Source organism: Lepisosteus platostomus, chromosome 7 (assembly GCF_059453375.1).
Source record: "Lepisosteus platostomus isolate fLepPlt1 chromosome 7, fLepPlt1.hap1, whole genome shotgun sequence".
NCBI lineage: Eukaryota > Metazoa > Chordata > Actinopteri > Semionotiformes > Lepisosteidae > Lepisosteus > Lepisosteus platostomus.
Window position 1 is genome coordinate 6,897,424 of NC_142617.1, and position 27,774 is coordinate 6,925,197.

Below are 27,774 nucleotides of genomic sequence, written 5' to 3' on the forward strand. Positions count from 1 at the left end.
GGGAATTTGAAAAAGTTTCCTTTAAGATGAACAAAGTAGATTATTATGACTATTGCTGCTTAATTGATACTAATCGCACAAAAAAGTTGTATCAAAAACACATGGAAGGTAATAATTCTCTGTACAGAGTTTTAGATGCATCTTATTGCAGGTGAAACAGTATATGCAGGATGTTAGTGTCTCTGGGAGTCAGACAAGGAGTATGTGTGCTCAGTAAGATTTTGAACTAGGTCTGGAGCACTTGCTCAAGAGTAGGGGTGCTGTCTGCATTGTTTCGGCTAAATTACTCTGTGGGCTTGTACAGTCTGGCAGAGTTGAATTACTCCCCTGAATTTGCCTGGTGAAGCATTTTAACCCTTCTCCCTACCTGCTGCGTAGTGGGCAACGAGTCAGCCAGGCTGGTGCTACACTTCAGTGTTGAATGAAGAGGGTCTGCTATAGGTGGAGAGGTTTGAAGTCCATTAGGGATAAAAATAGCTTAATAGTGTATTCATCAGGAATTCTTAAAGTAAGAAGAACTGTTTTGATTAAATGGAATGTAACATTAATAAAAAAGTGTCAGGTTTCCTACTACATTCCCGGCATTTACAGTTAATAAAATAGTGTGCTGTTTTCTCATGAAACCAATGCTGACAATACAGCACTATTTGTATGTGGAATAGCTCTGTTATCCTGAACGCTTGGTTTGCATTTACAGCCCTGTGATGACCTCAGCAAGTGGACTGTGTTGCTAGGATCTCCTCTAGTTTATCTGGATTCTGTTTCAAGAGCCAAGAACATTGCCTTTGTGATAGAGGCTTCGTCTGATCAAGAGCTGGCCTTAAAGTCACTGCCCACGTCACGGAGAAAGGTCAGTCTGCCCAGTAATGCAATAAACTTCCAATGATAAAAAGGCCGCCTGAACGCACTTTTTCTCCAGATAGTGACCTAAGCATTACTGTTCGATAGTGACAAAGATTGCACATAGAGTTATCAGCTCTCAACCTGAGAAATCAAGCTGTGGATTCATTCCAAATACATCTAGTTTTTTTCAGAAGGTGTTCTGTTCTTTTTTTTAGTCTTGAAACACTGTTTCCCACTCCACCCTTCCACCCTCTGCCTTTGCAGCACTGTCCTCTTTTTCTGTTCACATGGGGGTGTTTTTTAAATGCTTAAAAAGCGTGCAGGCCTATGCTTTTTGTTGGAGTCTGTAATTACAGTAGGTTGTGCTCATTTGCCTCCCAAAAACCCCAAAAAGGTTGTAGTAGACTTTCACTCCCTTGCTCAGCTGATTGTGCATTTCTAGTCACTTGAAGATAGATCTGTCTGTGAATTAGACTTCTGAGGGACTTGGGTGAAGATCTGGACAGTCTATTGTGACTCCACTCACTGGTTCCTGATAGCACAGCAGGATGGACAGCCCTGCAGGCCAGTGTTTCAGAGGGCCCAGATAAACGGGTCGCTGGTGGTTAAGATTGAAATGTCAGGCTACTGCTGATCAATCAGGAAGCGGTTGGTGTCTTTACCCTTTGATCTTTCTGCACGGATGGAGAAATCTGCTCCTTTTGCACCCATTCCGCTGTAGGAGCTCTTGGGGGGGAAATGGCAGCGGCCCTCTGGGTTATCTTTATCCACGGTGGTGTCCTGCTTCTCACTTGTCTCAATCTCCCTGGACTCCAGCTTTGATAAGCTCGCCTCTCCCCCCCCCCGGAGACAGTGTGAGGTTTTGACATGCTCAGCCACGGAGGATGCACTTATTTGCGGAGCTGTCTCCTGCACTCAGAAACCTGAGCCGCCACTCTTTGTCTGATTCTCGGAGCCCCTGGGACGGCTAGTCGGCCCGTGGCCCGAGTTTTGTTTTTCCTTTTGTCTCCTGGAAGGCTGGGTGTGGCCGTCTCAAGTCGGGGAAACCTGGTCAATGTCGAAGGGTGCCTCCGACCATTGAAAGCTCTTTGAAAAGAGAAAGCTTTCGGCATATTTTTGGGAAGTCATGCTTAAAGGAGCAGCATATCATATCCGAGAGGCGAGAGCTCAGTTCCTGTCACTCAGGAAGCTTTTTGAAAGGCATTAGCCGATCTTTGGTGAACCGAGTGTAATGAGCAAGAGTCCTGTGGTTACAGCAGGAGAGGAAATGGAGAGGGGGCTTACCTGTCTATTTGGGATCCACATTGTTTCTCTCTTGCCCCAGGAGGCCCGAGTCAAAACGAAGGGCACCCCGCTTGTTGCCTCACTGACAGAAGCACTCAAGAAGGCTTCAGAATGTTTCCGTCTTTATCGGTAGTGGAATATGTCATTAGACTCTTAGGACACAAGGACTGAAGTGTGCTGATAATGGTCAATTAATATTAACAAGTTTTATTTTATTAAAGTTGTAAAATAATATATAATAAAAACGCACCAAACATGAGGAGAGAAAACTGACAGTTTAGTCCAGAATTGGACTGCGTTTGCCTTTTTTTTTTGCTGAATATCTTATTTTGCCACTGCCTTCTGTTTTTCTGAGTATCAGGATGGCCAACCAGGCTCCTCCAACCCTGAAGCGTTCTCGTTCTTGGACACAAATACGAATTGGGAGGTTTTGTCTTTGATTTCCAGATACTGAAGTGGTCAGATCACTGCTTGCCTCTGGCCCGCAGCCCTGGCCAGCCTTTCAAGGCCATTGCAGAGGCCAGCGTGGAGGACTTCAGCCAGATCGGAGTGGCTTTCATGGAGGACAGGCTTCAGATGGACAACGGGCTGGTGCCGGACAATATAGTCTGTGAGTTCGGGGGGGCGGGGAGCAAAGATTGTTTGACCTGATTGCTTTGGATTGTACAAATGGAGATCTCAGTGTTAGACGTGATTACGTGGGGGAAAGGAGCTTTTCAAGTCTGCAGTTCAGTAGACTTTTGTCCTACCTTGTAGTGTTTGTACAGATAAGAACGTAAGTGCTTTTTTTCCCTGTGTTGTTAAGATAATCTTTACAGGTCTTAACAGCCTGCATATTTCTTGTATGTCTAATTAATCATGGCATATCTGTGCATGTATTAAATTATATGGTTGATGCTTTTAATCCAGGGCAAATTAGAATTTGTACCCATTCATTGCATCTTACTAATGCTCTGCCTGGGGAGTAGAACCTTCCTCCTTACAGCTGTGAGCCCAGATCCCTGCCTGCTGCTCCACACTGCTGGCTATATGACTGTTTCACTTCCCCTCTCTGCTCCCTCTGTTCCCCTAGCTGTGCTACTCCAGGAATCTGCCCTCAGGGAGCTCGTTGAAAAGAGGCAAATGGCTACTGACAAGCAATCGCAGCCATCAAGACCCCAGGAGTCTCCTGGCATGGGGCCTGTGGCTGAGGCAGCAAGCGGGCATGGGGGCGATCGTGGAGGTGCGGTCCAGCAACGATCTCACCCCGACGGAGACGGGCAGCAAAGCCCGGAGACCGTTCAGGGGGAGAAGGGGGCAACGGGAGGCAGAGAACAGGAGGAGGAGGAGGCAGAGATGGATAAAGAGGAGGCAAACGGTGTGAAGGACCATCACAAAGAGGGCCATCACCTGCATCTCTCCAGCTGCCATGAGTGCCTGGAGCTGGAGAACTGCACCATCGAGTCGGTGAAGTTTGCCTCTGCGGAGAACATCCCTGACCTGCCTGACGACTACATGGGCTCAGCCAGCAGGGAGGAGGAGGAGGAGGACGAGCGTTCCTGCGGCCAGTCCAGGAGAGCCAGCGTCACAGGCAAGCCCCCCAACGTGCTGGTGTACGCCGGCCAGGAGCCGGCAGAGTCCGAGGCCCGGTACCGGCGAGTGAGGGGCCTGCTGGCGGAGTGCCTGGACGCGGACAGCTACGTGGTGTACCAGCTGAGGCACGAGCAGGTGCTGAGCCAGCCCTGGCTGGAGAGCGCCCGGCTAGTGGTGCTGGCTTCGGACGAGCCGCTGGCCCCCGAGCTCCGCCAGCGCTTCCTCTCCTATGTCTCGCTGGGCGGCAGGCTCCTCGGCCTGTCCTCCCCCTTCTGCTTCGGAGGCCTGGCCGTCGTCCCCAAGGCTGCCTTGAGGAACCGGGTCCACAGGCTCAGGTTCGGCCGGGCCGGCGAGCCCGGGCCCGAGGCGGAGCTGGAGCTGAGCGTGATGACCAGCGGGGGCGTGTTCGTGAGGGAGGGCGACGCCGAGACGGACGGCCAGGTGGAGCTGTGGGGGCAGCTGAGCGGTCAGGACAAGGACGTGGTGGTGGTGAGGCTCGCCCGTGGAGACCGGGGAGGCCGAGCTGTTCTGTGCCAGGTATGAGCTGCGTCGGGCAGGACACACACACTCCTACCGCACACGGCACTCCTGCCTTTGAGGACACACAGGAGCAAAATGGTTACAGGCAAGCCAGAAATATTTGATTTGTAAGGATTTCTGGAAATCTCTGCAGTCAAAGGTTATTCTTTTTCAGGACTTTCCTAAATTAAATTGCACATTCTGTCATCTGAACTATCCTATTTCTTTTTCAGCAGTTTTCAACCAGCATGTTGCTCACAATACTCTGAACTAATGATGTGGTAACAATCTCTCTCTTGGGTTCCATTGCGTTATGTGAACTATAGGATACTGAGAGAGATTAATAATGAGGGGGGTTAAGAATGAGCCTCTAATTCAGCAATTCACAACCCTTTTGAGTATTCAGACCCCTTTGTGAATTCCTAATGTTTCACAGAGCACCACACATTACTATTTGTTTTTTCCAGTCTCTTATACGTGATGCTCTGTCGTAACAATAAAGCAGTAATCTGTTCTATATGTGCACACCTATAATATGAGAAACGCTTCTTCGTTAGCTCAACAAATGTATTAGTGAAGCAGTGCAGCGTCTGTATGTGAATATACGAGTGTATGTTAGCTGTATGAGGTGACTGGCGGTGGGTTTCTGACTGCACAAAGACCGATGGTCAGGTTAGGAAATACAGCCCGGCCTCCCTCCCCTTCTCTTTCCCCCTCTGCGGCGCAGGTTCGTCTGGAGACCTCGCCTGACTCGGGGGACGTGCAGAACCCCGAGGACTTCGATGAGCTGAAGGTTAGCAACGCCCGACGCTACGAGGCGATGTCCAAAATCTTGAGCTCTCTTGGACTGAGCTGTGAACCGAGCCAAGTGCCCCCTCCCAGCCCCATCCACCTCCTCTCCTCGTCTCAGGTGGGCAGCTCTCTCTCTCGAACTGTATCGTCTCGAGCAGTAAAGCTTCTCCCTGGACAGGGGATCTTCTGGTCTTGGCTGAAGCAGATGTTTTTTTTTTTATTCCAGGTTGTTGTTGTTTATTCCAGTCAGGACAGAGCACAACTGGCGATCTGTTTGCATGGGCTTTATCATTTCCTGGCCCTCTCTAAACTCTCACCCTGCTTGATCTGCTCTTGTCTTGAGAACATAGACTCACAAAGCTGATGGGTCCTAGCAAAGGTGTGAAATGGAGCCCTGGTTGTGACTAAGCAGCTGGCACCCCCTTGTGGTCATCAAAGAAAAAAACGTGCATTGAGCTAGGTTTAGGGCTGGGATTTAGGGTTGTGTTAGACCTGAGGTTAGGTTTGATGTTATAGTAAGGGCCAGCTACTGTTAGGTTAAATTGTGTTCAAGGTTGTGCTCAAATTCAATTTATCAGAGTTTTTGATTGGGAAAAGAATCAGAAGTTTTTTTTAGCATTACTCTCGGGCTAAGATAAAAAACGCACACATATCTAACTTAAGTCATTCCTGAACGAAGCGCAGAAGTTGCACCAGCCTAGTGATATCGCTGGTCACTCCTTGATGATGCATATTGGTGTAATAACTCAGTATCCAGTGATTAGCGACACATAGCGATGTTAGGAGGAATGTTTCCTTCAAAAAAGCTGTGAAGCCAGAAGAGGCTGGATCTGGGGTCTCTCAGGAGGTCCCCACCTTTCTGCATAGACTTGGATTTGTAAACGATCTCTGTAAAAAGAAAAACCTGGATTTTCATGGCTTTTTTGGTGCATTTATCTTTGTACTGAAATGCTTTGCTTTTTTAGTGCATTCCTATGATTTAAGAAACTGATATCTCTAGTTTATTTTTTCCCACTTGACAGACAGACACTTCTCCCTGGTCTTTTTATTCGAACGTGGTCAAACGTTTTTACTGCCATGCCTTCTGGACATCCAACATTTTCTGTCGGTTGAGTACTTTGACCCACATTTGCATATATTAGGAAAACAAATGGTTTCCATATGTGTAACTTGCCTGAATGGATTCCTTGATTGGCTTCCATGATAAATATTTGCAGGGATAATTATGATGTGTTTTGTAAAAGCTGGTTTGACTGGAGACGTTTGCTGGAGCCTGGAATTATCACCCAGTGTGGATGTCAGTCAGCGCTTTGCAGGCAGTTGTTAATTCCTCTATTGTGTGTCTGTGAGGCCCAACTTATTGATATTCAGATAACCCCCCTGCCGGTGATGTGGTGTCCAAAGCTATGTGGGGAATTTGCATGCTGTGCTAATCAGTTTTTTAGTGGGATCTCAATGAAGTTGGGCCATTACAGTTAGGTCTCTGCATTGCAGTTGGACTGTTGTTTCCTAGTCTCGAGCTGCTGTTTTGTTTTTCTTGTTGCATGTGGTGTACAGTTTAGCTTTGTGGGCAAATATATAGAGAGAATTAACTGGACTACATCAATCAGTGTCTCCTCCTGTTCTAGTGTTACTGTATTCTTAACAGCTACAGAAATCTGTGAAGTGTTGCAAAGGGCAGTGTAGTAAATAAAATGATTGATTTTCTGCATGGCATGCTAGCTATGTGTTCTCAGATGTTTTGCATGTAGTTACAAAGCTCAAGGCACTAGCTGGATTAAGGAGGTCAACATTTATACATTTATTGGTTTTAGTTATCTGAAGAAAAGCATAACCCTCTAAGCCATAGTCAGACACGTTTTGGCTGACATTTATTATTTTGGGGAAAAGTGGCAAGCTGTCACATCGTTAGGAAAGAAGAGCGATGAGATATTCCTACAAACGGTGCACAAAATTGAGCAGTGTTCAGCTGCAGTATGCATATCCCCGCTAGGTGGCAGCCTTCTTCAACTGATGTGCGTATACAGTGTGGATCACAGGCTCCTGTCGTGTCTCCCAAATGAAAACAACTATTTTCAAACAGCGTGGATATCCGCATTAATTATGTACAGGTAATGGCAAGCAACTGATATTCTGCATTGATTAATTTGTAAAGGCTGCTGAAAGTTTTTGTGTAGGTCTCTCTGGGAGCTACAAAAGGGGATTTGGAAATTTCATCAGAGGTCCCTGAAAACTTTGCAAGTATATTGTTAGTGATCTGAATATAATATGAATGGGGAAAAAAGGTTAAAAAAGCAGTTAATTTTGGTTAAGATAACGCATGGAGGGCAGAGAGAAGCACTGTGTTTCAAGTCCTACGTGTCTAACGTGCAGTTTCCAATACAAGCTGAGCACACATGCGCTGTTATGAGATAATTTCTGATACGGCCCATGAGTGATTTTGACAAGTTAAGTTACTCATTTATATATCCACTTAGCCTTTCACTCGGACACAAAAGCCAAACTGTATTATTATTATGATGAGGTTTGTTTTGAGTTCGGGCTGACATCTGACCCCTGCCCCAGCCACTCTGTTACAACAAACATGTGGATGATGAGGGCAGCTGCCTGATTGCTTCCAGATTGTTTTTTTGTTCAAATTGCAGGGAAAAGCAAATAGTAGAAGCTCTGTGCACCTTGCTGGAGCTGAAGAGTAGAAAGTTTGTCTGCCGAGGGGCAGATTTTCCGTTGGTTCAGAGAGCGCACGGGAGGGAGAGAGAGAGAGGGAACGCTCACAAAGCTCCTAATTCATCAAGACGCAACATTCTTTTTTCATCCTGGGCTTGCTGGCCTTTCCAGAGACGTTTGTCGGCCGCTTTGGGTATCGTCCCTCAGCTTTGTGTCCCGAAAACTGGAAGCTACTGACCCATCCGCCTCACCGTGGCCTCATTTCGGATCGCAACGTTTTCGGAGAATAAAAAGAAAAATCACAAATGTATCCACCCAAAAGAGCACCATCCTTTTTTTTTTAGTCTTTTTTTGGTTGATGTTTTGAAGAAAGGCCTAGTCAGAAAGGGAATAGCATTACTTTAGTGCAGAATCTCTGAGGAGAAAAGGCTTTTGTACAAATTCAGGGCCCCCAAAAAAAAATAGAATGGAAGATATAAGTACGATGAGTGATTTTGCATCCTGAATCTTTCACGTTTAAATGAAAATATCTGTGAGTCAGCCTGTCTTCTGTTCTTTTTTTCACCAGTGTATTTAAGGATTTAGGCTATTTTGTGTATTGCCCTGCGTCGAATCCTTCAGCTCTGTGCGGCTGTGTTGAGATGGTAAAAGAATGCTAAAGTGAAGCTTAGAAAAATGACAGGGCTTTAAACCCTGATCTTTTGTCTCCAGCTTGTGCTTTGATTGGACGTTCCTGGTTCAGTGCTGTCTTCCCTGGGATATAGGAGAAAGCAGAGAGACAGGCTTGTAAACAGAATCTGAATTGGTCTCAGGAGGCTGATTCCCCTCTCACCTCCCACCCTAATTACTGCGTTGTAATGGGCACAAAGCAGATAATTGAGGCATGCTGATAAGCGATTCTAATTGATTAACTATCACTGCGTCCCCTAATATGGATTTCCACTAATTAAGCTATCGTCTATGTCCTTTCACAAACCCGTGGGTGCTAATCACACAATTTGGGTACCAGATGGTGACTGAAAAGGTTTTTCTTCCCCCTTCCCTTCCTCATCTGTTTGAAGAAAGGACTGTGGAGCAGTGTCTCAGCGTAGGGAGCGTTTTTCTAATGCCTGGTTCCTTTCAGCAAGGGCTTTAAAGAAACTCCTATTTTGTACAATCCCCCCCAAAAAACAGCCCAACTGCTGATATTAAAGTGCTACACAGGGCATATTTTTGTGTTGTTCCTCAATTTGACAAAGTCACTTGAAAACAACTTTGCTTTTACAGTGATAGCCTGTAAACCCATTTGCACATTTTTACCTGGCCAATCTGGGTGAAGTTCATTTCTGTAGATCTTCCCACTGGTACAGTAAGAATCATTGAACCTTGAGTCCTTAGTCCAGAGGAGCCCTAACTGCTACTCCACGTTACTGCCATGTGAAACCTGTGTGAATTCTATTTCATCCTCAGGTGCAAAAGCTAAACCTGTGCTGCAGCTACAAGTGGAGCAGTTTTTTTTTGCCTAGATGAAACATGAATTCATTTCCCAATTTCCTGTTGGTATTTTTAGAACGGTTTGTTTCCACATTGACCTCAAGACGGTAGGCATGTAGGCCGTTATGGTGTTTTTTCCTCAGCTGTGCTTTCTCTCCAGGAGCAATAAAAATGGTAAAGTACATTTCCACAAACTTTAAAGGGGTATTTTACTGCCGTTGTTCAGTTCGGTCCTCCTTAATTCAGTGCTTTCATTAAGTGGCCAATTTAATTTGCTAACGCACTTTGCTGTTCTTTTCAAGTGATGGAAATTTGCCAGGTGGAGTGTAGCACGGCCAAAGTCAGAAGCTGTGATGGACTTGCTCTTGTCTAATGATGTTCTTAATTTAAAAGGATCCCTATAGGCGACTTCTCTCAATTGCTAAGGTTAAACACAGCATTCACTGTGGAACTGTGGTTGTGTTTTTTCCAGTGCAGCGAGGCGGGTGAGGTCTGTTTGATTCATTGTCTTGGTCCATGGTAAGACTTCTCTGGAGTCCTTCAGGAGACAGGCGTGGGGGCTGCCGACAAATCCACTCAAACACTCTAAAACAAACATCAAAAAAGTCATTTGTCTACAGGCCTCATCCCTTTCGAGTGATGGATTCGCTTGTATCCCATACTCGGAAGAAACATGCATAACTCAGAATTTTTTCAGATCATATTTTAACGTTATCAGGCCGATCAAGTTATCATTTCATCTATTAATCAAGCTGAGATGACGAAGTCCTTATATCTTATATGTAATTATATGTATAATAATTGTGCTGTTCATGAGTAAAAGCCCCAGGCTGGAATCTAACATTTACATTACAAAGGTGTTACCTTTGTTTTTTCCAAATAAGGTGTATTCCTGTTTTTGAAGAAGCTGAGATCCAAACTGAGGAAATTGGAGTGGTGCTCTACCACAGAACATAGAATGCTAGCATGAGATGATCTATGATGAAAAAGCCTAAATACTGTCATAGAATGGCAGTAGGGAAATGTGTGCTGATCTCTTGCACAGAGACTCCAAATTCTGCCAGCTCTAAAGTGCAACATACTGTAACATTAGCCTTGTAAGAAACAAGTGTGCCTATGCAGAAAACTCTTTGCTTTGACCACTGCATAGGGTGATTTTATAGACTGATCATTGGATTTGCATATTACAACAGTTTGTCCTGTGAGTCATCACAGCTATCAGGCCTGTCATGGTTATATTTATGTTCAGGGAACAGCTTGAGTGTTGTGTCCTGTTAACGCAATGCAACTTTTTGTGGGTTTTTTGCCCAGACGGTTGTGCTGTGTATTTTCTTTGTATTGACAGAGTTTTAGCTGTATGTTATGAAAACTCCACAAAAAATGCCACTGCTGTTCGATATACCCTGGGTATCCTCAGTGCTGTACTGTGTAAATTTCAGCCACTGAAAATATTGTTTGCTAGGTGCAAACTTTCTAGGCTGGTGCAGGAGATTTAAACAACTGGATATGCATGAGAACAAGCAGATTTACTCTGGCCTATCCATTAAGTCTAACTTGTTCAGAAATAAGACAAAAAAAAGCAAAAAGTCAGACTGTTTTGGGGTTTTTTACCTGTTACATGGTTTGCAACTTGTATGTATACAACAATATTTAAAAGTCACTTGCACATCTGGAAAACATTTTTTTCCGTAAATGTTTTTTTTTGCTTGTTTTCAACAAGGCCAGACAATGTGTAAAATCATTGCTCTACAGAATTGAGTTGGATGTGTATTAAATGCTGTTTTTTCTATTGCAAGAAACCTCTGAGAGACTGTAAGAGGTAGCCTGACTTGCAGGTGACTGTGATTTGCAAAATATTTTAATTATTCATAAACACAGACCAGTCGACAGGAGCCTTAATCAAGGACATTGTAATCAATCATTCGAGCATTTTCTGCTTGTCCATGATCAGATCTTTATGAAAATAAATGCGGTAGTTTTAGTGATATCCGAGTCTGCTTGAAATTAAGTAATTTCTTTTAAGCTGCTCTAAATGCAGATTTAGGACTTTTAAATATCATAGGGAATTTGATTTGCTGAATATTTTAGGTTTAAACATCTTATTTAACCTTTCCAGAGGAAGCTAAAAATAAGTGCAGTGAATCTGTAATTTTTGGGTGCTGAATATTCAAGTTGAAGAAATACGTTTTGGCTTGAACCTTTTGATGCTCACAGAAATTCAGTTTATTCATCCTTCTGCTTAAAGGGTAAGTCAAGGAAGAGGCTCATGATCAGTGATTTAGGAAGACTGCGGTAAGTGAAAAATGAGATGGAGGGAGTGATTGTGTAACATGCAGCTTTTATTGTTGCTCCTATTAAACAGGACTCCAGAGACAGATTCCTGAAGTGGCTGTGGACCAAAGTGGACAGGGAGGGTGTGCTGAAGTCTCCCAAAGTGTCCCTGAAGGTGGCTTCTACAGCAGCCCCCCAGACAGAACAAACTGAAGGCCTCATCACCTTGGTGACAGAACCTTCCGAGCCGGAGCCTTCGGAGCAGTTCTGCTTCCACACCTACGCCCGCAACCTGCAGACTGGCACGCTGGGTCACCTCGTGCTGTACGCCGAAGTCACGCCAACCACCATGGACCTGCTCGAGGGGTAATGTGCCTGGCGTTACCGGTGTGCTGTGGGCAGAGGCCAGGGGGGTCTGTGGGTTCTTACTCCCATCCGGGGGAGACTCAGCTTAGGCTGCCCAGGAAGAAGAGAAATATTCAGGCTCTGGCTCAGTCAGTCTGCCTCTGATAAGAGAATAGGCTGATAGGATTGAGGGTTTGCTAAATATATTATGTGTGGGGTGTAAACATTTCTTTTGCCGTCTCACAAGTGACAGTGTCTAGCTGTCTGGAAGCAGTGAAAAAGGAGTATGGGAGCTCGGGTTTACAGGGGGGCTGGCTAGTGGGCTGGAACTAATTTAATGCCTGAATGACCTCACAGCAGTAGAAGTGGGCTGCACCTCATAGAGGTCTTTGTCTCCATCTCCGCATCGTACTGGGAACTTGCCAGTTAGCAGGCAGGATCCCAGAAACAGGTGGAAGCTATTAGACCTGTCATAAAGTTTGAAAAATGGATTCTGGACCTGAGCTGAATTGATTGAATCTGACAGTGTTGTCATTAAGGTTGTAAGCTAACGAAAGGGGGGAAGAGGAGGGGGAATAAAGGTCTATAGTTTGATTTCATGTCCCTTGATTATTCGGTTAATTTCCAGATGTCCCACGTTGCTGTTTTACGTTCTGATTAAACGTTATTATGCTTGACGTACAGATCTTTACAAAATTCCCTTGCAAAAGTCAGGGACTGACTGAAAAGCAACCTTTTTTTGCAGTCTGAACTGCAAAAATTAATTTCTTTAATTTAGGTGAAGGTACGGATGCCCACAATTTCTAAGTGTCCTGAAATTCGCCATTGCCATCCTGGTGAGAACCGTAGACCTTTCTGTCCTCCAAAACACTTTTGAGTAGATCTTAAAGTGCTGAGGATTAAGGCTACAGAAGACACAGTCGTAAATGGGACATTGTATTCTGCTCAACGTATGACTACTATTAAGATTAGACATTCATAGGATGACTCTGTTAGAGGTGAAACAATGTTATGCGGAGCTTTTACTACTTTAAGTTTGATAAAACTTCAAGTCTGCCTAGGATATTTTTAATGACCTCTTGAGCGTAGCAGAGCTCCCAGCGCTGTTGTTTTAGAGAATGGAAGTTTCTGAGTCTTGTAACCATCTTGCGCGGTAAATGAAGACACCATCTGAGAGCATAGCAAAGGAAATCTGTGCAATGTGCTGTAAAACCATGATGCACCAAACAGCATTTAAAAAAAAGAAAATGGAGTTCCAAAGCACTCATGCATCACACTTTCAGTGACCAAGAACTGCATTTGTGAGTCTGCAGTGCAAATAATTACCGGAGCTTCTGCGAGCCGGGATTTGTGAAATAACAATTCATTTATAATGAGTTTCTCCTTTCCGTTTCATGCTAGCATGGTTCTACCAGGCTATCCTAATGATCGTGGTTACCAGAGCATCAGGGACGGAGGGCTCTTAGTCATCCTGGAGGATGGTATATTTTTCCTTTAGTGTTTTCATTGGCGATTCATCAGTAAGCCATACCTCTCCACTCTAATAACCATTTCCTTTATTATAAACCATTTATTCCAAAGGTGATATTTCCAACCGTGGGAAGAGAGGGAGAAGTCCTCTTTGCCAACTAGAAGTGCAGCAGTAATAATAGCCCCTTGTGTTAAGTGCAGTCTTTTTTCCTTTAATAACCTAGAACGGGAAGCGAAATATAGACCGAATAATTTATGGACATAACTGATCTGGCTTGGAACAGCAATTAACAGCACATTCCTATGTAAATGTACAAAAACGTCTCTTAATGGCAACTGTTGCTATGGAGTGACATTTTCATACTGTTGTTTTGAGTCTGTACTTCTCTTGTCCTGAGCTAAGTCCCCCTTCTTGCCATTCACAAAATGATGGAAAATGGAAAAAACAGAATATTGGTTGTTGATTGTGATACTTCTACTATCTGGTTTTAACACCTTAAGGAGTAGGAATATTGCTGAAACATATACTCTTGTCTATGTTCTCATCTGTTAATGTGGCCAAGGTATTTTTTTGTATCTGACACTTTCCAATATGTTACCCTCAATAGTGATTCTGCATGGCATTTTACAGTAATTTATTTATTTGATTTTAGTCTTGTAGTTCTTAAGAGGAGAGGAAATAAGTAGATAGTTTGTGGTAAATAAACATAGCCCTAAAATCCAAATGCAAATCAGGGGGGAAAATGCATTTTTGTTTTTTTTAAGTCTTTTAAATAACATTACGCAAAGGTGCACCGATTCCTTCAATTGGTGCAGCTTGTATCACCTGAATAATAGAATGGAAATCTCTTCGTCCAGCAGTGGCTTCACAGTGTCTGACCTGCCAGCATCCTCACAGATCAGAACAGATCAGGAGGAGAAGTGAGAAATCGTGCGAGCCCAGAATGGATATTAGTCAGGACACCCAGGTTAATAACCCTACTCTTACAAACATTGCAAGGGCATCTATGAGTAAGCAGGACAAGCATTAATCAGATTCATGTCTCTGCAAGTTCATTTGAAATGTTTTTGTCCAATGGAAAGATCGCCACCTACTGGGCCACCAACACCACTGTGAGCAGTTACCTGGATTTCTTTGAAAGTCTCCCATCCCGGTTCTTTTCCATAGTTCGTCAGTGAAAGAGGCTTAGCGGAAATGCGGTAAAGCTTTAAATTTAAAAGGCGAATTTTAAAGGGCCTGCTGATGTGATTTGCTGAGAGCACTTCGATGTTCATCTCCTTTGCCTCCTGCTACAGCTTCGGGTTGACGTGGTCTTTTTTGAGTTCGAAAATGTGGAGGCTGAAGATCTAGGAGCTGGTAAAGCACGAGACGTCTTGTGATCATGTGCTTGTTGAAGCGATGCACGCGGGCGAGGCAGTGAAGACAGGTCATATTGATGGCAGGCTGGGAGCTGCCTGTTTGTTCAGGGTATTAGACCTTTGTTTGGTAAGGAGACGCCTAATAATAGACAGTCTGAGGAGAGGATAGTGTTCCCACAAGGTCAGCTCTGGGCGGGGAGGAATCTCAGTACCCTTGTCTCTTTATTCTGGCTGCTAGCTGACTGCACCATCATTGCACACTGATTTTAGGAACAAACTCAAAATGGACGTACTGTATGCGTACCTCCTTAAACCACCTGTCGGTGTTCATCCTTGATGGTGGTCAGACAGATGTCTGAATAGATGAGTCCTATTAAATAAAAAAGGGAATTTTAAATGAGATTTTTGAAGTGTCACTGCACGTGACTAACAGGGAACATTTCAGCTGACTGGGTTTATTACGTTTAGTCCCGTAGTTTCATATTTCTTTAAAGCAAGGGAAATAAAATTGTATTGTATTAGTAAACCCTGTTAAGAATCCTCTCTAACCAGTGACCATGTGCTGCGTGTCACAGTTAACAGCGTCTAATGGTGTCTTTCCTGTTCTGAAAAACGTGACACTTGTGCCTGAGGCACTTGTTTCTTGTTTCTTTCTTGAACAGTTTGCCCTTTACAAGTTGTTTCGTTTCTTTTCCTAGTTTATTTGTAATTTTGCCTTCTTTTCAGCTGGAGTGTTAGCCAAGAGGGATTGGCTTTGGAATTCTCTGAAAAGAAACGGGAATTCGTTCCAGAGAAAGGCAACACCCTGTCCATCTCGGTGTGTGCTCAGTGTGCCCTGACGGACGCGCAGGTGCCGTTGAGGAATGACGTGACTACCACGAGCTACATTCCAGCCGCTCCTGCAGGGAGAAACCTGCTTCCAATCTCTCCTGGACAGTGAGCCAAGGAGTGATGTTGAAGCTCTAGCAGATGAGTGTTTGCTAATTGGAAATTGTGGAATCTTCCATTTTTTTTTTCCAGTCGTGCACTAACAGAAGCCTTTTTCAGTGCACATGCACGTCATTGAAAGCTTTTCAAAAACAATTGCAGCAGAGTTATAGCAGATCTGTAGGTGGCATGTAAAAACACTTTATTCCCGTTTGCTCTCTTATGAAAGAGGCTGCGATAAGATCAGGCCAGCACATTATTTGAAATAAATACTGTACCTGAGCCACAGCAGGACAAGATACTGAAGTAACAGATGTATGATAAAACATTGGTTTAAGAAACCATAAACATCCGTTTCATCGGTTTACAAAAGATGGACTTTCCCCCGTCTGCTTCTTTCATTTCCACTTCAAAAAGTGCCAGTGAATGATGGATGCTGTCATTTAGTTCGATGTTAGATTTTTCCCAGCCATCAAGTGGCTGTCTGCTGTCAGGCTGCAGGCACAATATAAATCCTGATTTCGAGCCGTTAGAGCCTCAGAATTTGTGTGAACTTGAATCACACCGAGTACAGAAGCCTAATCGCTTTTCAGGCTGTGTGGTTAAAGTCTTCTCATTCTTAGTGTGGGATTTTTTTGGAATACATTGAAGTCCTTTGCGTTTGGGCCTTGGTTTTGTGTGCATATATATATGCATGTTGAGTCTTCTTTCCTAAACCATGTTATTTAAAAGTCTTCGTTAAAAACGCTTGTGTAGTATTAGAGATATTTTAAGAGTAACACTTGTATGGCTTTAAAACCCTGTGTGCTGTGGGGAATGGTATTTATAAGTCTTAGCATAATACTGCACTTTTTCAAAAGCCCAGCAGAACGAGGTGCTTGAATGACTACAACTTGTGCCAATTGTCTCACTAAAGGAGCCAGCAATCACTGTTTGTTTGGACAGGGAATCCACAATCAAAACTGACACAGAGTAGTATTAGGTCCTGTTTCCTGTGAAAAAATATGGACCTTGTAAAAGTACACGAATGACTGCAGCAGCAGGTTTGTACATAAAATATAATTGGTCCAATTGACCTTGCCTGCTCTAGTCCCAATTATCTCAAATTGTAAGCACATGCCTAAAGTTCTCATTTCATATTCCTGCAACATCTGGCTCTGCATTCTAAAGCAAAAGTTTACATCTCAAATGAGTGGAATACTAACGAGCTGAAACTGGGGTCACACAGGACAGAAAAGGTGCTGCAAGCCACTTTAATGTAAAGTGTTAATGTGAATTCAGGGGTTGTGAAATGGTGGGAAGACCCACTCTGGGGGGGAAGTGAAATAACAAAAAGAGCTGCATTGTCTTGAAAGTATGATCTGCGTTTTACTGCGATTTTTGACTGGCTTTGTCCTTAACCCCCTCTGAATTTTAAAGTGTGGAATTCTTAGTGTAAAAATGTTCCAAAGCCCATGAACATGCATGTTGGAAAGAGGGGTACTGCAGCCATCGGTAACCAGAACGATCCGTAGATCCGATGCGCTGGGTCAATAGCAAGGCAGGTTTCCATGCGAAATCCGGGGCACGATGGGCGAGTTGGTTCTGCAGAACAAGGGAAATGCTGAAATTATGTCCTTGCATTCAGTATAATAGAGAACATCTTTCATTGATCACTGCAGAAGCACTATTTGAAAATTATAATTTGCAGTGCTTTTTAGGAAACAGGATTAAATAATCACATTTACAGATTAGTTTTATTAAATTGATCAGAACATTTCTGCCTCCGTGTGATCAATACAAATATGCTTATGCTGTCATTTGCAAATCCAGTTTTTGAAATTAGCATTGATGTCTGGCATAATCTCTGAGATTTCTTTGTTTGAGAGCTATGCGTCTATAGGGTGGTGGTAAAAAATGAAAGCAGTTTTGTTACTGAAGGAATTAAGAAGTACTGGGACTTGTCGAGGTGTGGGCATTTTAAAAGCCGGTAAGCACACTCTAGTTTTTAATTGTCTTTATGTGTTGCAGTGCAGATTTGATGATTTGCAAAACCAGAAGTTAAGAAGAAAGTAATTTAAAAGGTGAAAAGTGAATAAGTGGAAAATTCTGGGTTACACAGAGCAGTTTACTTTTTTCTCCAGTTAAAACAATGGAATCTCATTCTAGTTTGACTTTCAAGAGGGCAATTTAGGCTTATTTAGAGGCATTAAACGCTGTAGTCTTAAAGCTTGTTGTATTTAGACAGTGCGTCTAAATTGGTGATCTTGTCGTGAGTTTAGTCTGCTGTCATAGTGAACATGTTTTAAAGTTTTTGTTGTTCCTTCTCTTTCCCTTTTTAATTGTACAGTTGTACAGATTGTTGGGGTTATTGTCCCAATTGTCAACATCAACCGAATTGCTCTCTTTTCCGTTTCTCCAGATATATGATGTAGGAACGCATCACTGTATGCAGTGTTTCATACCAAACTAAAGAGGAGTCTCTTGTTTAAAGAGAGGTAGGAGGGGGTTAGATCTTTTGTGAATGATACCTCTTTTGTACAGTTGTTTGGTGGAAGTCCCCAGCAAGGTAACTAGTTGACTAATCCCTGCACAGAGATAATTCCTAGACTGGTGTATGTAAACCACTTACATCTCCTTGTCATACAGATGACTTGGGTGGTGTCCATTTATCCTCTGACCCAGAGATGGATAAGTGACCTTCTGGGCTCAGCTGCCTTGACAAAGGCCATTTGAGACAAAGCTGTAAGACATTTCTCCCTAGCTAAACAAAGAGGGATATCTTGACTTGAAAGGTCTGATCTTCTACTTGGTGATGTGGTGTTTTCTTTTTTTCTCATCGGACACCCTGCATTATTCTCCACTTGTTGCAATTACCAACAGCCCAAAGCTCTGCAGTCGTCTGTGGATGAACTAGTGACGGTTGAGTGTTGCACCAAGAGGTAGCGAGGTGTGGGTCAGCGTGCTCAATGTTGCTGGGCTCGCTGCTGTGCTTGTACTTGCAGTGCCTCCAGGCCGAGCCATCCCTAACACTCCCAGCTCCAAGGCTCAGATGGCATACGTGTAATCTTGTCAGTGTACTTTGCGAAATTAAAAAAGAAGCTTCTAAGTGAGAGGGTTGGGGGAGAAGCTTCACTTCTGTGCGGTTTGTATTACGTTTCTGGCCTGCGGCGCGCTGTCAGTGCCTTGCAAATACTTTGGGGATTAATACAAACTGATCTAATGAGTTCCGTCTTGTAGTTTAGCTTCATTTTGCAGCATATCTGTGTGTGAGCCTATAAGTATTATTCCTTTTGTGTTGCGTTAAGAATATGCCCAAAGAATTCCAGTGCAGGACGGTCCGGTGATCTAAACCTCTCATACCGAATCACTGAAAGAAAAGATACGACAGTTGACACTTTCTGCCTTTTCCACGCTGGTTCTCTCCTCATTCATTTGACAGCGCTGTGCTATGCCCCCCTGACCGATAGGCCCTGGACTGCTTTGCTAAAGATTTTTCTTTTGTCATCTCGTCTTGAGCGCACGAAACCCAGCCCCTGCCAAATAAACGCAGAGAGCTTTCGTGAGATGAAGAATTCCTCTGCCTCGGTGCCAGAGCTGCACGGCATAAACCAAAACAGGCCGGTGCTTCACTGCCACCGCTGCCCCCACTGAGTGCGTTAATCCAGCCCAGCTGAGGCGCACACCCTTAATAAAGTCCGGAGCCCGTGTAGTAATTAGTGTGAGCACAGCCCTGACCACCCGGGAGAGTCACTTAGCTGCCTTTGGGTGTTTGTGTGCCCCCTCGCAGCTTGAACGCGGGCAACGAGACACGCGGAACCCTTAATCAAACTCTGCAAAAATCAGCGAGTGGTAGATACCACGTTTAATAACAGGGAATCATATTTGTGTTACCCATGTGGAACCAATACAAAGAACTGCAAAGAGTTTGACCAGCAGCTGAGGGCTTGGTAAATTGCTCCTGCTGCCTGGTTTCCTTTAAAAGAACTGTAGTTCAGTGTTGCATTTTCCTAAAAACAAGCTGAACTGAGGTTCATTTCTTTATGTATTTCATCTCTGCTGCACTTTATCATATTATGAAACGGAGATAATTCACTTGATTATTTCACCTGTGAGTTATTTTTATGAAACTACTAGTGTTTAGCCAGAGTAACTTGAGACCTTCCTTTGTTTTCACTTTCTGGTAATGAGACTAGTGTAAAGGAGAAGGCTTACAGATCTGTTCTCCCCTTTTGTGGATATACAGTATACAGCTGTTGAAGATACAGCAGATATTTGTAAAAGTGCACTGTGATTGTGCTCTACAGTGGACTACGTAGAGAACACAACACAACCTTGGCGAAGGTGTCTGTTGTGGGTTTTTTTTTTCATTCAGAAAAGTTTCCATCCCTTGTGGTTCACATCCCAGCTCACTTTCACGGCAGTGTGTCTCTGATTTCAGCCGTTTTCATCACGCCGGTGAGGCAGAGTGAGGATTAACAGACATTTCTTTTTGTTTTCGTCTGTCGAAAAGCCCCTGGCTTCACCACCCACTCCAGGGAGGGATTGGGGAAGTGAGATGGTGGGGGAATGGCCACCTTTGATACTTTGCACTCGCGGCGAAAATCGACCATTGTTGGGATCTAATTGCTAATTGTGTGCCTTTTTTTTTTTCTTTCCTGCCGCTGTTGAGAATTTTTTTTAATGCATTTTTTGTTTCACAGCAGGGCCGACCCCTGTGCTTCTTGGTGGATGTGCTTTCAAAATGAGATTAACTTCTGGAGGAATGCATTAGCTCCAGCCAGGCTGAGCTGGCCTGATTATAGATAGCTCTTCACTCGGGCCCTAGACCCCCAATCGTACCCCACGCCGTACCCCCCACCATCTCCTTTATTGACAGCCTCTCATTGAGTGTCTAAGAGCATTAGCGTGTTTAGGAGTGAGATGTTTTGTGTGATCCAAGGCTGATCTCATATTTGTGTTTCAGAAATTAAGTCGACATTGCTTTTACATGTTAATCCGCCCGGGATAGATTTCAGAGAGGTCACAACGGCAGGGAGAGTCTGCAACAAGAGAATGTTTTGGTGGTGGTGGGGGGCGGCGGGGACAGGGAGTCCATACAGGGTGACTCTCTCTCTCTCTCTCTCTCCATATCCAACCGCGGTAACAGGACATTCGGGGCCGCCGAGGCACAACCACCTTTCCATGCAGTACCTTTCGGAAAAGGGCATCTGCTTGCCGAGCACGTCCGCTACAAAAAAGACGTCCGGAAGGACCGTCTTGTGCAGAACTTGAAACTAATGTGGATCTGGCAGCGGTGGCTGTTCATTCTGATCAAAGCACCGTATTAATACACTTCAAATGCTCCAAAGTGTTCCAAAGCTATTTAAAAAAGTAAACGCCGTACGTATTAACAAGATGACGAGTGCACTGCAAACATATTTTAGAATTAAAGGAAGACCACATAAGGGAATACATTAAATTAAAATGTACAGTATCCTACCTTGCTGCTTGTCTCTTAATTATATCATTGTTGTCTGTTCCAAAATATAAGCATGAAAGCATGCTTTTCAGTGCACCGAAGTGCAGTCTCTTCAGCCTTCCAACACGCCTTGAGTTGAACCTCAAATTGTACAGATCCCAGCTGTTTTCCAGTTGGGCGTTGACACTGTAAACACACCATAAAACTACTACTCGCTGTAAAATCCCTGTGAAATTTGAGACCACATGATCACCAGTGCTGTGTTAGTGGTTGCGTTGGGGTAAAAAAAAAAAACCCAGTAAAATTGTTTTTATTTGCGCAAATGGATTTCAAGTTCCAATGGGGGAAATGAGTTCAGAATCCAGCTTTTGTACTCAACATTCACATTCTTATTATCAGGAAAATGACTTTTTTTTCTTAGTGACGGGTGCACTGACATTTTATAGAACAGAAATTTCGCTGGTAAAGGTACTGTAAATAAGGTGGATTAACATTTTTCATCATGGAGATGATCACAGTGGAAGTCACGTACAGTATGTGCTCAACACCGGAGGCATTACTGGCTGTACACCTCTGACACATGCTTTGCCCCAGGTTGTAGGTTCTGTCCCATTCCATCGGTAGAGCCTGGACAAGCGTGCTCCTCTTCTCCGGTCCCCAGACACCACATGTTGTCCCAGCTCATCCCACAACTGTTCGGTGTGGGACTCCAGTCTGCTAAACAGGGCATCTACCGCATAGCTGTCATTTTCCCATCTTGCAAGAAAGTCTTTGTTAAAATAGCAGCTTGAGGGCATGCTTTGTCCTTCTGAGTCATTGTCCTGAAGAGGAGTCCACTGGATCTGATCGATGTATTGCTATGTAGTCAGGTTGCTGTCAGGTCTGTGGTGACTAGACACACCTTCCTAGACCATCACACCTGACCTTCCCTATTGATCTTGTCAAGGTAGTGTTGTGGCTTGTGATCTCCCTTTTTAATGGCTTATCATTGACAGATGGTGTTTGGCTGTAACGTCTTACTAGTCTTCAAAATACCAATGACAGAAAGCTGTAATGATCTTTATAAATGGAGCATATTGGTTGTTTTCTGTGTGTTTCTTGATTTTTGCCAGGGTTGACATTCAGCATGTTAAATCGCCGGTGCTCTGACAACTCCTTCAATGAGGTGATGGTACTCATGCAGGTTATTTAAGCAGTTTGTGGTTAGTTATGAATAATTCGTTCATTTAAATGATGGCAAGAAATCAACATGCAGAGTCCATATAAACACATTTTTTTACAAATAATCCGTTACTCAAAGAAGTGCATAAAATCAAAAATTAAAATGTAAAAAATGATGCATAATCAATACATAGAGTACCAAGTTTCTTTTAATGTTTTGTCATAGAAAAGTACATTTCAGTAGCATGTCACTGATAGCTTTGAAAGTAATGATTGCATGCATATATACATATGCATATCTTACGCATATGCAGAATGTGAAGCCAGTGGTTTCACAAATCCCTAAACAGTTAAACAACGGTTTTTATGTATTTCAATGTTTCTTATTCTATTGAATAGGGCATTGATTTTAATGACTTATTTGTTAAACAAAAATGGTTTTCTGGTCTAAATAGTATATAGAGTGTGACTCTATGATTGACTTGTGGGTGCCAGCTTCTAAAAAAAGTATTTGACCGTGGCACCTTCTTGTCTTTGTTACTTCATAACAACATGCATAAAATACATAATTGTCCTTTGGTTGTGTTAAAACCAGCAACCATATCACCCTGCAACTCATGACGGACAGCCCAATGCAGCTCAGCAGGTGTGAGCCTGGTCAGTACCTGGATGGGAGACCTCCTGGGAAAAACTAAGGTTGCTGCTGGAAGAGGTGTTAGTGGGGCCAGCAGGGGGCGCTCACCCTGTGGTCTGTGTGGGTCCTAATGTCCCGGTATAGTGACGGGGACACTATACTGTAAAAAGGTGCCGTCTTTTGGATGAGACGTAAAACCGAGGTCCTGACTCTCTGTGGTCATTAAAAATCCCAGGGCGTTTCTTGAAAAGAGTAGGGGTGTAACCCCAGCGTCCTGGCCAAATTTCCCATTGGCCCTTACCAATCATAGCCTCCTAATAATCCCCATCTGTGAATTGGCTTCATTACTCTGCTCTCCTCCCTGCTGAGAGCTGATGTGTGGTGAGTATTCTGGCGTCGCATCATCCAGGTGGATGCTGCACATTGGTGGTGGTGGAGGGGAGTTCCCATTACCTATAAAGTGCTTTGTGTCCAGAAAAGCGCTATACAAGTATAAGCAATTATTATTATAAACATATCTTTAATGTTTTTTTTAAAAAAATTGGAATGCAAATTCATATTAATATGTTTGTAATAATTGATACAATAATTGATACAAGTTATTACATTTCTAAATTATCTGTGAAAACTAACATTTATCGGTCCACTAACGTTTCTTATGACTGTGTAATATAGCTGCTCTATATTCCTCTCGTGTTCTATTACTTTGTATTGTCCATTGTAGCTCTTACACATAATTAAGCCACACCTTCACATGTACTATGAATAGAATATGTTCCATCAGTCTAAGAATTACAGTGACTAATGTGTAGTACTAACGAATGCAGCATTTCTCATTATGAGGACAGTTGATCATGCAGACAATACAAGAAGAATTTACTATAGTATAGCTGGAAATAGAATTGCTTGTATTTATATATATTTTAAACTATATATAGACAGCAACACAGAATTTGTGTTGTCTTTTGACTAAATCATTGCTTATGTCTTGTTGGAACAGAACTGAAAAGCAGAATAGGGTGTGCACATGAGTCCTTAGTCAGGGCTTTGTTTTGCCAGATCTGCACATTTGCCAGTTGATTGTTTTCCGATACACAATAAACAGTCATAAGTTTTACATCAGTTGTACATTACGCACATTACATTACCAACATAATTTTATTTGTATTTAAATAGTGAACAGATTTGTTCCTCTGAATAAGCTCGTGCCATCCGATACCATAATAACAGCAGGTGTGGAGTGTTTGATATACTGAAGAGCCAAAATGAGTCGATGAAAAACTCTGTCCGAGCGGCCGGTCAAAAGAGATGATTTTGATTAAAGGAAGTGAAGGAGGAGAGAGATATGGCCGTGCCCTGCTTAAGTAATGAAATATTTTTGCTTCGTCACTCAGTAGTCCAGTCCAGAGAAACCAGGATACCAGTTCTCTTAGGGATGGAACAGAACTTGGAAGGCTGTGGGTGTACACACACTGGCCCAGAAACGTCACATTTCTTTAGATCGTTTTCTGACGGCAGTTCCTACAGCATGAGAAATTGCAGGAAGACGATAATCTGCATGCAGGGAGGCGGTCAGGGGTTATTTTGACAGCTGAGTGATGAAAATGCCATTTTCTGTGGCCCAGAAAGCATGTGTGTGATGGAGTGTTTCCCCCCTCCCACAGATAAACTCCGTTTTGGACTTAAGAGACCTGACGGGAGGTGATGTGTATGGAGATGTTATGGTGATTATCCGTTGGGCAATACAGATTAAGGGCTCAGTGATACGTTTGGCAAAGTCCTTGACCTTGACAGTCCTTCCATTCCTGAAAGTCAGGGCGGAAGTATAAACGTTCCCATGGACCATGCATGGAGGGTCACACAAGACCACTCAATGTTAGGATCACAATGGCTCCACTATAAGTGAATAATATAGAGGTCTTGCTGTGGACAGGTTCCTCTCCTGGGCCCGAGTCGATCTGAACCTCTCTGGGACCACGTTGTCATTTCAGGGTTGGCTCTCGTAACGGAATGTCAGAAAATCCCACAACAGGCTGATCAATGCTGCAAGGGCCATGTTGAAGGTCAGGGAGGCAACATCAATCCAACATTGAAATATTTTCATTTTGAAACTCCCATTTCATATATCTATATATTTTTTGACACATCATCTGTTGTTTACAGAAAGATATCCAACAAAATTATTTGGGCAAATCCATTAGTGCATTTCTTTGGTATAGCAGTATACAATGCATGTGATTTCGAAGTCCGTTTTTCCATGACTTCGCCTTCATCACCCTCACACGACTGATGTGGATTGAGTAAAATGATAGCTCTTAGTTGAAGTTTTCAGATAGTACTACATTTCACCCATAACTTGTAATGAAACTTCATTCTGTATCTCTGCTGCAGACTACAGATTTAACATTAAATCTCAGCTTTAGCATTTCCTACTCCTGCTCCTTTAAGGCGGCAATTTTTCACCTTTTTTTTTTTCCATGAAACCTCTGCTTCACACACACAGCTGTATCATACACTCCCTTAGGTGCGTTCAATTTAGTCACTGCACAAGTACACTAGCGGTTTGACAAAGAGGTCATGACTGGCCTTCCTTGCCTTGTTAGGCGCTGATGTTCTTATTAAAAGTTCATTTATTTGGTTGAAGGACTCCAGAGAACCAGCTGGGCCCCCTGTCTGCGCTCATCAGGGCTTGATTTGCAAAGGAGGTGCCGTCGTCACGAACAAGTGCACAGGTTTCTCCGGTGGTCCTGCCAAACAGTAAAAGCTCTCAATTAGGAGCAGTGCTCAATCGGGCTGCTTAACCTGCCTCAGAGCTGGGGAGGTCATGTTCCTGCTGACTGCACAGCCTGCACAGACACAGGAACCTGCCAGCAGTCGCCCACTCTGCCTCCTGTGGCCTGTGCTAGACTGAGCAGAAGGGTGGTGGTGGGGGGGGGAGGGGAGGTAGTAAAAGAGAGATCGCAATCGTGTTCAAACGGTTCCCCCCAGAAAACTAGTAAACCTTTTTTTACTGTAAAAATCGGCACAGAAGTTGCAAAGATTTCGGGTCATTAGAAAATGAATGCCCCCCTCCCTCACCTCACCTCACCTCACCCAAGAGTGCTTGTTAGGAATGTATGGTTGTGGGTTCAAATCCCAGGTGGGTTTGGTATTTCACCCTGTCCTGTTTCCAGAACGCACCCAGTTGTGCAAATGGAGAAAAATGTGAGTCTCTTTGGTCCAACGAGTAGATGGCAATAAAACCATGATTCTCCCACTCCTGCTCTGGTAAGGAATAAAGATGTTATGTGTTTAGAACGATGCGATTCTGACAGGCTCTCGTTGAAGTGTTGTTATTGTTGTTTTTTTTTAATTTTGTGCCCTGCACTCTGCTGCTTTTACTTTCTTTGATTGAAACACGAGACGACCTGACCGGAATTGTTCATTCGAGAAATGTATCAAAGTCTGGAACGTCAAAAGTTCCAGAGTCTTGCAAGTTTTTGACATTTTAGTTTCTGTTTATCTTTTGGGCACTTGACTTGTGATGTCCAGTTTAATAAATATGGATTTAGAGAATTGCACATATCTACATACAGTACTGACCTTTCATATCAGCATTTGAACATTTTTTGTTTTAGTGTGGATTAAGCAGTTTTTTTTTTTCCAAACTTTCTGGATAGTCTCCTTTAGGAGTTCAGTTAAAGGGTTAGTCTCTATAGTTAGCCTGTGCGACAGCTTATGTAATATTATAGTCACTTCAGACTTGAGCAAACTACATATTACGAAAACAATAAAATGTAGGACAAAAAAAATCATGTTGTTTCCTCCAGCTTGGTGTCTGGGGAAATTGTGCTCTAGTCATCAAGTGATCAGCTGTTAAATGTAGGAGGAATCTAGGATGATGAACCATTTTTTGTCAATGTGGCATAACAGGCCAGTATTATGAAATAATGCTTTTATTCTGGAACTCCAAGACTCCAGGTATTTCTTTTGAAATCCTTTTCATACCAACTGTACTTTCAGTTAGGATTCAGAAGTAGAAGGTGCCTGAAAAGCACTGCAGAAATGACTGTGAAGCTTGTGGATTCAAAGGATTAATCATCAACTGTTTAATCTGTTCCATTGACACAGTCCCTTTGCATTATAAAAGCATGCATTCCCTTTCTCTTTGAACACCGCCTGTTTGGATTCTTTGTTAACTGCGGAGTAAATTGAGGTCTTCTGTTTTAATCCCTTGGGTAAATTCATTTTCTCTGTAAATGACAGATTGCTGATGGGCTTCTCCTCAGAGTAGTGACAATGTATCTCACCCAGCTCTTCCAAGAAAAATCTTACTGGTTTATGCCATTTTGATTTTCTCCACATCAGTATGCCCCTGTCTTTAGATTGCATTTGCACTCTTGTAATGCCTGTTAAACATGGAAAGTTCAATGGCAGTGAATGTACAGTTTTGTTAAGAGATGCATTTAATGTATGTACTTTGTCTGATGATGCTAATTTCTACCCATTTGCACAACATTCTGAAATTGTCTAAGTGTAATAGCTGAACTTTATAGAATATATTTTTTTACTCCTTCCTGAAGCCGGGTAAATGTTTTTTAAATTTATTTTCAACATACATGCTTTTGGAGATGTATTAGAGTCTGCAAGTTATGTTCAGGGCTTTGTTGGTGCTGTCTTTTTTTTACTCACTGACTTCTTAGCAGTAGCCTTTCACTGCTCTTCTGTGTATAAGCAAGCTTTGCTAGTTCTTTTTGTCGTCTGTGCAGTCTGAGAACTCCCCCCCCCCTCGTCCATTCTGTTGAATGAGCTGTGGCAGGCTTCTTTTTTGCAGTACTTAAACCCTTTCTCTTGCATTAGGAGTGAACCTTCTCGGCAGCGTTGAGCATAATTTTTGTTTGCTGTTTTATCTTGAGCTTGGGTATTGGGTTTCCGCAGGCTTAGTTAAATCTTCTGAAAAGTGACAACGCATAGATGATGAAACAAGATGTCTTTCAGCTTTGGCATTTGGGTAATGGTGGGAGTTTGCTCACAGTGT

General features: G+C 43.2%; 1 protein-coding gene across 1 annotated transcript in view; it reads left to right on the plus strand.

Annotated features, from left to right (window-relative positions):
* The window catches only part of hlcs (holocarboxylase synthetase (biotin-(proprionyl-CoA-carboxylase (ATP-hydrolysing)) ligase)), a 38,081-nt gene that overhangs the window by 825 nt on the left and 9,482 nt on the right, over positions 1-27,774 (plus strand). Inside the window, exons 2-6 of the mRNA XM_088638935.1 lie at positions 698-850; positions 2,575-2,737; positions 3,200-4,236; positions 4,946-5,128; positions 11,513-11,787. Of these exons, the coding sequence (XP_088495061.1) occupies positions 698-850; positions 2,575-2,737; positions 3,200-4,236; positions 4,946-5,128; positions 11,513-11,787 (1,811 nt within the window). The remainder of the gene's footprint in view (positions 1-697; positions 851-2,574; positions 2,738-3,199; positions 4,237-4,945; positions 5,129-11,512; positions 11,788-27,774) is intronic.